General features: G+C 41.0%; 1 protein-coding gene across 1 annotated transcript in view; it reads left to right on the forward strand.

Annotated features, from left to right (window-relative positions):
* The first annotated feature begins 4,286 nt into the window (after positions 1 to 4,286).
* LOC145978967 (transmembrane protein 50A-like) overlaps positions 4,287 to 14,433 on the forward strand; it is a 32,536-nt gene continuing 22,389 nt past the window's right edge. Inside the window, exon 1 of the mRNA XM_083112004.1 lies at positions 4,287 to 4,503. Within this exon, the coding sequence (XP_082968130.1) occupies positions 4,405 to 4,503 (99 nt within the window). The 5' untranslated portion in view covers positions 4,287 to 4,404. The remainder of the gene's footprint in view (positions 4,504 to 14,433) is intronic.

Genomic DNA, 14,433 nt, shown 5'->3' on the forward strand with positions numbered 1-14,433 from the left:
TCGTTAATATCAGTGAAGCTGTTTATTGAATTCCATGGGGTTCTTGTAGCATCTTCGTTTAGTGAAGCGGGGTTAATTTTCTTTAAATCGCGGTATTCAATTATGTTTGGCTTGGATTTCGGAACATTGAGCGAGTAAGCAACGTAAATAAGATCGTGGAAGGAGAGACCGCAGGCGCTCATTTGTTCATGTTTGGTGATTCGAGAGCAGTCTCCTGTTAAGATGACATCTAGCCAAGAATGCGATGTAGCCGTGTGGAAGGTAGGATCGAGCTTCAAAATATTTAGATTGTAAGAAGAGATAGCAGCGCGGAATTTATTTACTTCGGGTTTGTCAGTTTCTAAATGAAAGTTCAGATCCCCAAGTAATAATACATGCGAGTACATGGGAATGAGTTTAGCCAGTTCCTCCTCACAATTTACAAAGCACGTTCCAGGTGGACGGTACGCAACAGCTAGAAGTAGCTTCTGTTTGTTGATGGTAAGTTCCAGGAAAAGATATTCTGTCATTCGTGCGTAGTTACCGTCAGATTTAGCCACAACCACCGCGGTAATATCTTTCCTTATCAGTGCCATCACCCCGCCACCTCGTTTCCCCAACCTGTCGTTTCGGAAGACGTTGTAGCCTCGCAAGGAGACCATGCTGGAGGGTGTGAGGGGATTAAGCCATGTCTCCGATACAAGAATGCAGTGGAGATTCAGGGGGGAGAAAATAGCTTTGAAGCTATCGAGGTGCGCTTCGATGCTCTGTGCATTCACGTGTGACACCAACAGTGAGTTCGGACAAGTCTTCAGCTCATTTCTGAGAATTTCGGCTGTGCTGACCGCGGCGGGCGGAGTGCCAGGGCAATTAGCAGAGCGACGACCCTCTTCAGAATTTCGTCCACTGTCACCGAGATGCGTTGTTGCCAGATTAGCCATTTTTAGAATTGAGGTTTAACGAACAGAAACAAGATGGGAGAAGAAACATTAGCATACCAAAATTAAATTTAGAATTATTACTTACCCTGTCAAGCAGAATAGCATGGAGGAAAGCATCAGGGAATGACACACACACACTCACATTAAAAAACGATAAGATAAACAAGAACCCGGACAAAAAACTCACACTAAACACACATGATTTGAACACATCACACACACAATTATTCATACACAGCGTATCATAACGACAAAAGTCACATATGCTCTTCATTACACTTCGTACTCAGTTCGCGTTGCACCCCATCTCAAGGGAGAACGTCAAGATCCTCGGGGGAAGATATAAGGTAGCGACGACCTCCGTGAAATACGAAAATGCGCCCGTCTTGGCTCCAGGCATTGCGTGTCCCTACGCGATCCTTTGCCACCCGCAAAACCCTCTGTCTGTAGGGAGTTAGCGACTCTGTAATTAATAGGGACGAGTTCTTTAGCATCTTCTTTGATTTCCACACCTCGTTCCTGGAGCGGTAGCTTACAAATTTCACTATGATGGGGCGTTTTCCCGATCTCAAAACTTCCGCAGACGATCTTTTCGGAGGGCCAAGCCTGTGGCACCGGTCAACGTGCTCGAGCTTGATGTGCTGCAACTGAAGCTTATTTTGTAAAGTCTGGAGCACGATGCTGTCCACGTCTTCGTTGGTGGTTTCGGGGACCCCATGCAGCAAAATGCAGTTCCTCCTAGAGTACTGCGCTAGGTCATCTATTTCAATGGTGTTCGTGCGTATCTGCTTGTTCATGCTCTCTAGGTCGCGCCGCAGCTCTGTCATGGAGTCGCTCGTCGATCTCTTAAATTGCACAAACTCCTCTCTGAGGTTCAGGAGTGACTTGCGGAGGTCAGCATCTTCTTGCACCGATCCATGGTTGTCTAGCAACTCATCAAGTCGTTGCTGGAATGCTTCCATAGTTTTGCCTATTTCTTCCACTTTGGTCGAAACAACTGATAGTGTAGGCTTGGACATGATAACAACCCCGAAGATCCACACGGTGAAGCTATTGACCTGGCGGAAGATGTGGCAACGTACAGCGGTGGAGAATAGAATGCCAGGCTAGCTGAGGGGTGAAAGCGCGGAGCTCTATTCAAGCACGTCCATCCACTAGTTCGCTGCAGCCAAGATTTCAACTCAGGAGCATCATCTGCTCTAAGCAGCAGCAACTGATGAATATTTGATGCTTCATCGGTGTGACCCCGAATTGCTATTCCTTGCTGACTTAAAAACTGGAGGGACGTTAATATCTTTAAAATCGCCTTGCGTGCATTTTTCATATCTCCTAATTTATGTGTTGAGATAAGAGATGACACATTGGTTCCTTGTTTCGTAGTTGCCAGAGCAGTCACGGACGAACGATGAAGTGTACATTTTTCGTGAACCCTGAAACGTTCAATTGCCTTTTGCCACTGGGAAAATCCATTTCGAACAAATGCATTACACGAATCCCTGTCTGCAGAAGTAGCAGTTGCCGACGAAAGCACTATACTGGAATGAAAAGCGTTTTACACACACTACAGAACAATTTGTCCAATTCTTTGTCGTAATAAATCCAAGGAAATGTCTTTTTCCATCCTTCATGGTATGACCTGCCTGACGATTTCTTGATACTTGTTGCTAATGTACTACAGGAACTGGCAGAAGACACATTCTCGGGTTCCTTATTTTTTGACTGAACATGCTTTTCACTATGTTCAGTGTCAGTATGATGACACTCTCATGACGACGACAAACGTATGACGAATTTATCCATAGCGACTAGCAAACCTACTGTTCGAATTCGAAAGTATGTAAAGAAGCAATACTCAGTATTGTGTTTCAGGTTTCCACACGCGTCTCGTGCCACGTTTGAAAATTGCAAAAATGTTTGCCCGGCGAAGAGCTTTTGCTCCACGCATCCGGTCAGGAGACCCTCTTGTTTGTACTATTAACACGGCAACACCCCTTTTTTCTGAAAATGAGAACTTCCCAGTCTACAATCTAAGCTCCCGCGCCCTTCCAAGCCATTGTTTCTCGAACAAACAAAATGATAACAATCCAGATTACATGAAAACAACTTCACTGAAATCGTAAACCACGCCGCTCTTATCTGATTGAAACAAACAAAAGAAGAAAAAATCAACAATTGAGGTAGTCGGTCACAATCGGATTCCTTGTATTTCATTTCGGTTTATTCTTTATTAGTGCTCAATATCGGCAAATAGTTATTTTAAAACAATTGTTGACGAATGGAGTGGTCGTATTGTAGTGTGTGTCACTTGTAAGGAAACATAAAAAAGGTAAAGTGTTCCCCTGTGCATAGCACCACGCCATGAAGGCGTATAGGGGGTGTGGGGGAAACGCCCCACACTTTCTTGATCCGGTCGTGAGTGGGGTGATGTGATCAGCATCACGCCCCTGACCTCCTTTACCCCCCAGGGTTTCCCCCAGGTACCCATGTTATTCGACGCTGGGTGGACGCCGGGGCAGCTTCCATCGTTAGAAAAGTTCCCGGATATGAACCGGCCGGGGATCGAACCCGGAACCTTTAGCATGGTAGTCAGACGCGTTACCGACTGAGCCACCGCGGCCACAAGGAAACATCAAAGCAAGCCGAAGAGACGGGATTCTATTCACAATACAATATACTTCCATTGTTATTGTGGGGACTGCCTTTGACTTGGCCAGAGACAGGCAAGGAAGGGGGGAATGTGTTGCTTGGTTGTCTTTGCACAAACATATTTGAAACAATTATGTTTTAGAGGTTAGAAATTTTAACTTCCATCTCAATGTCTTAATTGCTTATTATTTTTTATAATGGCAAGTGAGAGACACGTAGTCGGCGCGCATGTGTAAAAGAATCAGACGTTGCAGCGAAAACTCCATTTACTTCCATTATGAGCAGACGAATACGAAGCACCGGGTCCAACACCAGCGCCTCTAGCGGATCATTTTCGAGTGGAACCAGCCAGAGAGCGCAGAACCGTGCCGTTTTCCACACTACATTATTCAAGGCGCTGTACTTCGCTCACACCACAGAACAAACGAAGTTTTCAGAGTGGACAGAGCACAGAATGGGTCTGCCTTGTTTCACAACGCTCTTGCTACCTTGTGTTCTGAAGTCAGAGGATGAATGCGCACGAGGTTAGGTTAGGTTCCATTAGCATAAATACAATGAAAAAATATTATTTAGGCTAAGGGAACTAAACCTAGCTAGCCTAACCTTACAACGTAGGCATTTAGCATAAAATTAAAAAGCCGTCTCCAATGACGTCAGAACAGTAGTTGCTCAGTTGCTCAAGTGTTGTGCGATAACTGAGACCCGCACAGAATACTTACCAAGTTTGAGAGATATTTACGTTCCAGCTAATGTCGAAGTTGTCATGTAGTTATTTTATTAACTGAAAACTCAATTAATATAAAAACATTGCTATTAGTGAAACGGTGGACGTAACAGAATGGCTAGCTGTTTCGAGAATATAAATATACCAACTTGTGAGTGGTTTGGAAGCGAAGACAAAAGGAATGCTATCGCTTCCATTGCTGCAGGTGTTTTGGTATGAACCAGTCATAATTATTTTTATTTGTTTTTCCATTTTCAAGGGATATAAAGAGATTTTCAAAGTATTACTTTTTCAACCAATCTGGTAGTTTATGTGCATGATTTTTTACATAGGGTTGGACAAACGTTTTAAATTAACAGAACTATGTTTACTTATTAACCATTATCAACGATTTTTTATCGCTGTATCTACAGACCGATAGGGGAAAGTGGGGGAATTGTGCGCACCTAAGCAATTTTCATTATATTTGGAAAGGTTTTGCTTGAGAAAATATGAAATTTAGCTTAATACTTTTTCATTCTTTCTCCTTTTGAATGAAATAATTATAATTGAAAGAAAACAGTGTGTACGTGAGTAATGCATCATGTAATGCAAACCTGCATTTGCGCACAATTCCCCAACCTATGGGGTAATGATACGCAAGGGTAGGGCAATGGTGCGCATTAATAAATAGTTCAGCAAATAAAAATGTATGTAGTTATATATCAGATTAACAACATATAAATTGAATGTGTTAAAAGTGGTTGCCTTACAATTGTAGAAGGCAATTGAATTGCTGTTTCAATATTTAAAATTGAAAGAAAATTAATGGGGAAGACGATGTTATTTTCGATTACAAAAATCACACACGTAATTGTTGGCTGTATCGACACCAGTACACTCTGCATGGCTCCATTCACAGCAAGAAACACATCGATACCATAATTCACCGTCTTTCCCAAAATCACCACAAATTCCGCAACGTTCATTAGTGTCTTGTACAATCAAAGCACTGCCTTGTCCGCTTTCTAAGTCTACGTCATCCAATTCATCGTCATCAAAAACAATTTCTTGATCCTCGGTGTCTGACTCAGACGACTCTGAAAGTTGCCTTTTCCTTATCAGCTTCTTCTTGATGCTTTTCATTCCACACGGACGTTTATGGTGTCGCGTTATTTTGTCCAACTTCTTCTTACTTCCTTCTCGTTTCTTCTTTTGGGCCTCTTCTAACTTGCGTTTAATGGGCGTACTGGTCAAAATTTCTGAATGTTGTTTTGCTCGCCGAGAATTCTTTACAGTTTTGGTATCATTCCCTTTTCCTTGACATAATCCCATTGGGACAAAGGAAAGGAAAGAGTTTGTCCCTGCAGCAGATGTTGAAGGCACATTATTATCAGGATTTGGATGGATGATTTCTTCCACTAAGTCTTCATCTGCACTGTTCGGAATGCCACATGATTTGTTCGAACTTTTAGGAGAGGAAGAATCTTTGTTTTCTTCCACTAAGTCTCTATCTGCACTGTTCGGAATGCCACATGATTTGTTCAAACCTTTAAGAGAGGAAGAATCTTCAGCGATAACAAGTGTAACGTCCTGAACAGGAGCAAAATCATGATCCTGAAACTTGTCGGGATTAAAGGGAAATAGCTTTCTCCATTGTTGCAACTTTTATGAAAGCATGATTTAGGAGTTCAGCCAAATCATATTCTGTCACCCTCTCATGGCCAGTTGTAGTTAAATAAAGATCATATTCCCTGTACAATGCATTTTTCAATGGACTGAAAAATGTTACGTCGAGCGACTGCAACCGGTGTGATGTGTGCGGTGGCAGAGATACCATATGAATGTGGTTATTCCTGCAGAATTCATAACTCTCGATTGAAATATGGCTTGCATGGTTATCTAAAATAAGCAGCACTGGGTCACTTGCTGCGGGTTTTGCAGATTTCTGGAAGTGAACTAGCCACTCAGTGAACAATTCTGCGTTTGTCCAACCATTTTTCGAACACTTGTAAGAACACCCGATAGGACCATTTCTTTGTAATTGAGGTGTCATACGTTTCCGCGGATAAATCAGCATTGGAGGAATATAAGATCCAGCAGCGTTGACAGCAAAAACACCAGTTATTGTGCGCCCTTTTTCTGCTGAAGTAGCAGCACCAATCCTCTTCATACCTTTCGCAGCGTAAATCTTTGGGACGACCGTTATTCCTGTCTCATCCATGTTGTAGATTTGCCTTGGCTCAAATTTATATTCATCCATAACTTTCTGAAGATTTGAGAAAAATAGCTTCGTTTCTTCTTCATTGAATGCAGTAATTCTATTTAAGCTTGTTCCTTCGGGTTGTCGTAGAGTTACATCGGGATTTCGTTTTAAAAATCCGTACAGCCAGTCTTTACCTGCTAGAGCCTGTTCCATATTGAAAGAATGTACAATTTCGTGATCTTCTGCATATCTAAATGCTATGCGTCTTAATTCTTTCGCAGTTAACCCGTAGAATAACTTTGCCAGTGTCAGAACATAGTCCTTCAATTCACTTTCCACTTCAACAGAAAACGTTGATTTTCTTCCAAGCCGGGTTGGAGTAGGCAGATCACGATTTTCTACAAGCTTTTTCCGTAAAGTAGACTCAGGTATGTTGAACCATCTGCCAACTTCCCTTATTTTTCTTCCTTCATTTTTGATAGCGTCCAGAGCGTTTTTCAGATTACCCTGAGAGGAGGAGTTCTTCTCAGTTTTTCTGTTGTAATTTCGTGGCATCTGTGAACAAAATAAAAACCTGGGTATTACTACAGGGAGGTTATTGCAGCATGCCACCGCAAGAGCGTCTGCCGCTTGCCGGCCCAGTCATGCAACAGGTGCCGGCAAATTGCGTAACAGATAGCCCGTTACACAAACCGCTTGTTTTGTAATGTTTCCACTTTTCACAATTATAGTTACAATTACAACTTAAATAAGCACGTACCTTGTCGTAAGGATGCTGGAAAAGGTGTCCTCTAAAATACAAATATTTCTGGCACTTTATTTTTGACATGTAATCTTTCTTAGACACCGCAAGAGCGTCGGCCGCTTACCGGCCTTGTCATGCATCAGGTGCCGCCAAATTGCGTAACAGATAGTCCGTAACAGAAACCGCTTGTTTTGTAATGTTTCCACTTTTCACAATTACAGTTACAATTACAACCTTATTTCAGACATCTAATCTTTCTTAGACATCTCTACTTTATCCTCGGTTGACAGAAAGGGAAGACAGCATCGCGGCGCATAAAGCAAACCGAAAGTGTAAAATTATATTTAAAACTAATAATAATGATGATCACTAACCTTCTGTGTTATAAATGATGTTGAAAATGACCTCCTTCAACACCAATACATTTCCGGCATCTGCGTATGAAATTCCTCTGAACATCCATAAGCTCCTCAGGTGTGATTCTGGCAATTTCTCTTCTTATATTTTCTTTTAAATCCTCTATTGTACGCGGGTTATTCTGATACACTTTGTTTTTTAATGTTCCCCATAAATAATAATCACAAGGAGTAAGATCGGGGCTACGAGAGGGCCACAACTCAGTACTGATAATTCTGTCCTCAAAAATCTCGGCAATAAAATTAAGTGATTCATAAGCAGTGTGAGCAGTAGCAGAGTCCTGCTGAAAAAATGACTGCTGGCATTCAATGTCCGTTAATTGTTCAAGAAAAGGTTGTAGTATGTCTCTTCGATACCTTTCACCATTGATAGTACCTTCATAAAAAATAGGCCCTATTATTCTGTGCGCATTCAAACCACACCACACACCAATTTTTGCAGGATGGAGCGGAACTTCATGCACAAGGTCAGGTTTTTCTGCGCTCCAATAGCGATTGTTTTGTGAAATAACTCGGCCATTCAATTCGAACCAAGCTTCGTCTGAAAATATGATTAATTCTGGATTTACTCTGCCAGCAACAATATTATCCAGCATCCAGTTACAGAATGGAACTCTAGTCGCGTGATCGCGCGGTTGCAATTCATGAACCACTGTAATTTTGTAGGGTTTTAATCTAAGTAATTTAGTGGCATTTCGTGCTGAGGATTTTGAAATGCCTGTTTCCTGAGCAAGCCGACGGAGGGATTTTTTTGGAGTATGTTCAAGTCGTTCACCAATTTCGTCTAGCTTTTCTTCCGTAAGAACACGTCGTCTGGAAACACGTTTCTTAGGTTCAAGAGATCCTGTCTCTCGTAATCTTTTAACGAGGTTGTAAACAGTATGTCTGTCCGGAACAGGATTGCCAGGAAATTTTCTTGCGAATCGCCTGACTACTTTTCTGCAAGAGTTCGTTTTCACGTAAGTATCGTACATAAAAACTCTTTGTTCAAGGCTATATTTGTTTGGCGGCATAACTAATGAATGAATAACAATTAACACACGATAAAGCACTAGCACTTAATAGCACACCAATAACACAGTATAAACAACACGAGTACTGATAAACGCAAACCGAAGTGAACACGTCTAAACAACTGGTAGCCGACAGCTGTCGCATTCGCGTAGTATCGAGAGGCTTCTCGCGGCTTACCACTACTCCGATAAGCCGCTGACGCTCTTGCGACATCTGAGAAATTTCGCTTCTAGCGTCGGCTCTATAGACACTGGATGGACCAAATTTTGAGGGAAGCACAACAAAAGACTACTCTATGAGGATATGTAATGCTCCTGCCGCAACTTTGAAAAAAAAAAAAATATGGAAATTACGACGTTCAGAAATTTTGCGTAATTACGGGGAAATAGAACTTTGGGATTTGGCCCCCGTTTCCCCCTGGACTCACAATTGTCGGAATTTACATAAAATGTTGCTTTTTGTTCATTCTTACATTTAGAATTTAAATTTCTTAAAAAGATGCAGTTGTTGAGCAGTTATAGCCTTTTATATTCAGTTTATCCCATAGTAGCAAAAGGGGAAAAGTGCTTATTTCAAATGGCGCTCTCAGAAAGAAAAACGCACACAGTGTATGATCGCTACTTTACTTCAAAAATATTCACACGTTAAAATGAAGTGACACTGTTAAATAATTCGTTTATCTGCGCTTTCGTTTTGCATAATAATGTATACGTAACCTCCCCCCTCGAAAATCTTGGGCACGCCACTGACTCTAGTGTTCAAAAGGATTAATCTTGTGTTATCTGCAAAATAAGAGTCACGGTTTTGTTTATTCGAAGGCAAGACAAGAATGAAAAATTGAATCCTTTATGTTGGATGAGTCATTGCTGTCAGAAGCGATATGGGCAGAAATAAAGTGCCAGAAATATTTGTATTTTAGAGGACACCTTTTCCAGCATCCTTACGACAAGGTACGTGCTTATTTAAGTTGTAATTGTAACTATAATTGTGAAAAGTGGAAACATTACAAAACAAGCGGTTTGTGTAACGGGCTATCTGTTACGCAATTTGCCGGCACCTGTTGCATGACTGGGCCGGCAAGCGGCCGACGCTATTGCGGTGGCATGCTGCAATAACCTCCCTGTACTTGTTTCACCTTTAATGTCGTTTAAGGAAATTGTGCGCATTCAATTACATATACGGGGGAATCGTGCGCACCCTTTCTCCGAAGCGCACCTTTGCCCCACACCAACCTTACAAAAAATTTACTTTCTAGAAAAAAATATAAAAACGTTAATCTCGTAACAAGTAGACACGTGTATAGACATGATCATGCAGTATCGAAACAAGCATAGTTCAAAACACTAGAGTAAAAATTTAAGACATACCTCCTTATTTTCGTCAACAGCAAAATAACAACAATGGACACAAAAACAAACATCCACTCGCTACGCACAACACAATACAACTGGCACGAAAAGCCCAATGTAGTAGTATTTCCTGAGACGCCCGCTAGGTTATAGCATGAATCGAAAGCTCATTCTCTGGCTCGTACCTTCGGAAACGTGGTGCGCACGATTCCCCGCCGCGCACGATTCCCCCACTTTCCCCTACATTTGGCCTCAACGAGGAATCACGGTAGGGCATCATTGTTGCCCGTTGAAGCAGTTACGAATGAATGATTTGATTTATTTTACTTTGTTTTAGTCAGTTTTTAACTCCTTAGGATGAATGGTGATAACTTGAAATAGATGGAGGGACAATCACAAAGGCAGATGGACAGCACACAACACAAGCTCCGCCGAAGATTAAACGCCACAGCCTCACTAGTCTGCAAAATGCAATCCAGGGTGTGCTACCTAAAAGGGAGGTTGACATTTGAATGTCCTTAGAAAATGCAGCTCTTATACCCGTGATAAAGTTATGAATCATTGTGGTAGCTTCATGGTTCTAGTTGTACAGCATAAAGTGTGGTAAAAAAGGTAAAAAAAAAACCTCTATAAATCTAACAATTGAAGACACCATTACTTTGTAATTTTATATATAACTTTATATGCTACTGTAACAAATAAGACAACAACATGATACAAACCTAACTGTCCCAAAGATCAGTCAGTATCCCCTCACCCATTCATTCTGTTAACAAGGAATAATAAAGTAACAGGTTTTGTGTGATATTATTTACAGCATGGAATGCATAATCCATGAGAAAGCTTATTTCATCAACTTTATGGCATTGCTCTGAAATAGCTAACACTCTTTATGAATCCCCATAACGAGTTGTCACATGTCGGAAGATCAGGAGTTCATGGTGGCCAGTTAAGTGGAGCTGACAATGCAGGTCACACACAGCCAATCCAACATCGTGAAACACATAATTGAAAGAGTCCCATACTGCGATAGCACAATTAGCAGATGGCCCTTCTTGTTGAAAGCAGCACTCCTCTTTGATTCTATGGTCTTCCAAAAGGAAAACAAACCATTGCCCTAATATGTCCAGACATAAATGCTGAATGATGTTCGGGGTTTGAATCCTGGCCTGGGCATGGGTGTTGTGTGAGTGTCCAATTTCATCATATCACCACATCATCCTCAAGATCACGATTAGCCAAAATTGGCAGAAAAGTGACATTAATCAACAAATAATTAAATAAAAAATGCTAATTTATAACTTCATCAAAAATTATATTCCGAAAATTCGTCTGCTCTCCGTTGCTGCCCACATCATGACATGAGAAAGGTTATGCTTTAACTGACCCACACAACATTCCATGAGCAGCAGCTCTTACATGTGGCTGGCTCATCATCATCATCACTGAAAATCATTTTACAGCACTTTGGAATTGTGTAGCAGTTATATGCTTCCAATCTTTGATTTAAGTCATTGTCAGCCAATATTCATCTTGGGAGCAAATTTACAATACCGGACCCCTGCCCGATTTTTGTAATATTTCGCATACTCACTAATTGAGGCCTCCTAATAACGAATTTGAAGTTAAAATTTGGGGGTCACGTGTAAAAATTGCAAAATAAGCTAAATTGAGTGGTCCATGATCGGAACAGACATGCACGATTGCTCATTATTTACCAGAAGATTTTGTGTTTCCAATACTTAAAAAATGAAATATGCATTCCTGACATTACTACGACCCCAAATTTTAACTATGCTTGCCTAACGTAACCTAACCGTGAATGGTTCATAGGGCTATCCGTCAATGGTTTGTGGGGCTACCAGTGCATGGTTTTACGACCCCAAATTTTAACTGTTTGCCTAACATAACCGAGAATGGTCAGTGGTGCTATCCGTGAATGGTTTTGCGCTAATTGTGACAACGAACTGATAAAAAAAAATCTTATTTTCGTAGCACTTTAACGGCAAATGTTCTTCATCGAAGACTCCATTTTTGTATCCTGTAATTTTACGATTGATGCATTGTTGCCAAACTTACCTGTAATCAACTACTTTTTTAGTGTTCTTTTCCGCCATTCTTACACAATCCATGCTCTCCAAGTATGAAATCAACAGTGTGGCAACGCTGTAAACTGCGTTACTAATTGCGAACGTCAATTGTTCATATCAACAAATATGGTTACCATACTTGTATACGGAGAATCATTGCAAGAATAGAAAAGCTAATTTTACAACTTCTACACGTTAACTAACAATTTCTACACCTCACCCCAACATGTTAACCTCAGATAAATCATCGCGACTAATTATGAGGAACAAATTTAAACTTTTTGTTTTGCCGCTTGATGAAAATAGGTGATCTTTAATAAATCGGGTTCGCTGATTTCAAAAATCATAACTAAAATACTCTTATCACATACCATTTCCGGCGGAAACCATTTTGAAAGATATTCACCGCACATTAAAAGAAGGGTAAAATATAGCATTATGCTCCAGACCTTAATGTAAAAATGTGAATTTTAGTAATACATAGAATACCAAATAAGATTGTGAATGATGTAGTTATGACATTCACTAAAATTGGTGTTTGCAGTAAAATAGTAAAAATTAAGTAAACAGTAAAAGTAACGCACGTTCAAAACATATCTCGGTATGAGTTCTGCTTGTAGCAGGCAAGTTCAACATCTGAGATTGTGTTCCAGCGGTAATCCGCTAGTAAACTGTGAGACCATCTGTCTTTGTAACGTTTTTCCATTTCAGCGATTTGTTGGTGAAAGAGCTATCCCTATTAGCTATTAGCTATTAGAGCTATTAGAGGGGAAAATGTCTAAATGGGAACAGAGAAAGTGTATTTTGAGAGGCATATTGCATCCCATTTCTTTGTATGTTGCCAGCATACGTTCTACAAGTTCACAGTAATTGTGAGCCCTATGGTTGCCAAGGAAATTGCGACGCACACCCTTGAATGCACCCCATGCTGCTTTCTCACATTAACAGTTCTTTAAAATTGGGATCGTTCATTACCTCCCAGATTTGAGGGCCAACAAAAATCCCTTCTTTTATTTTAGCATCGCTTACACCAGGAAATTTGCTTCGTAAGTACTCAAACCCTTTTCCTTCTTTGTTCATGGCTTTCAGAAATTTCTTCATTAACCCCAACTTGGTGTGCAGTGGGTGGGGGAGTAACACATTGTTGGCATCGACACGATATTTGTGAGTGATACTCTTTTCTCCAGGTGTGTAACACTCTCTGTGAGTTCAGTGTTTAGTTTTGTAATGCATGTCCTTTGCTCTGCTGTCCCATAGACAGAGGAAACAACAGAATTTCGTGAAACCTGATTGCATCCCCAAAAGAATTCCCAGTACCTTCAGATCTGCACAGATTTTCCACTGGTGTTTGTCGTAGCTAACACTTGTGAGAATCAAAGCAATGTTTTCATATGTTTCCTCATTTCACTCGCATGAGCAACTGGCACTGAAGGTTTCTAATTTCCATTATGCAGGAGGACCGCCTTCAAGCTAGTTTTTGACGCATCGATGAAGAACTTCCATTCGTCTGATTTATAGTTTTCTCCCAACTCCTGCATTAATCCAGTGACATTGTTGCAGTATACCAGGGACCCATTCATAGAAAAAAGGAAGAAAATTTTAGTTGACGTTTAATGAATGTAATACTTGTCCCTGGTTCCAGCAGGTCCCACCCTTGCAGTCTTGAACCCAGCAGTTCCGCTTCTTTATTTGTAAGGTTCAAATCACATACTAAATCATTTAATTCTGGCTGGGTGATAAGATGCGGTGTCTTCCGTGACTCTTGAAAGTCAGGATCATGGCTGAGAGAAGATATCGGTTCATCTGAGGAAGTTTCTGCTGCCTCTTCCAAAGACCATATCAATGGTGCCTTTGGAACAGGTAATGTCTCATCATGTTGCACTGGTCTTATTGCAGAAGGTAAATTTGGATACTATAGGATACTTTTGGATTTTCTTGAGAATCCCGTAACATTAGTTAAAACGAAAGTCACAAGCAGGAACGTGATTTCGATGTTCGTGCCATACCATGGGAACAGCGAAGGGCATGGATAGATTGGTACCATGTAACCACCCTCGTAAATATCGCGACCATCTACTGCAACAGACATGAGGAGCCCACTCTTTATCTTGGTCTCCGATTTTGCATCCGAAATATAGCTCGTAAGCTTTCTTCACTATTGGTGTAATTGAATTTCGTTGGGATCTTGTCGTGAACTCACCGCACATATAGCAAAACAGATTGGGTGAATTTACACAGTTACGAGGCATCACTGCACTCTTTTCAAATATCACACAAAACAATCGCAATGAAGCACACAACCTAACACACAACCTACACTTCCAGCGAACAGAATGCAACTGGT

This window comes from Lepisma saccharinum, chromosome 25, assembly GCF_977018435.1.
Source record: "Lepisma saccharinum chromosome 25, izLepSacc3.1, whole genome shotgun sequence".
Taxonomy (NCBI): domain Eukaryota; kingdom Metazoa; phylum Arthropoda; class Insecta; order Zygentoma; family Lepismatidae; genus Lepisma; species Lepisma saccharinum.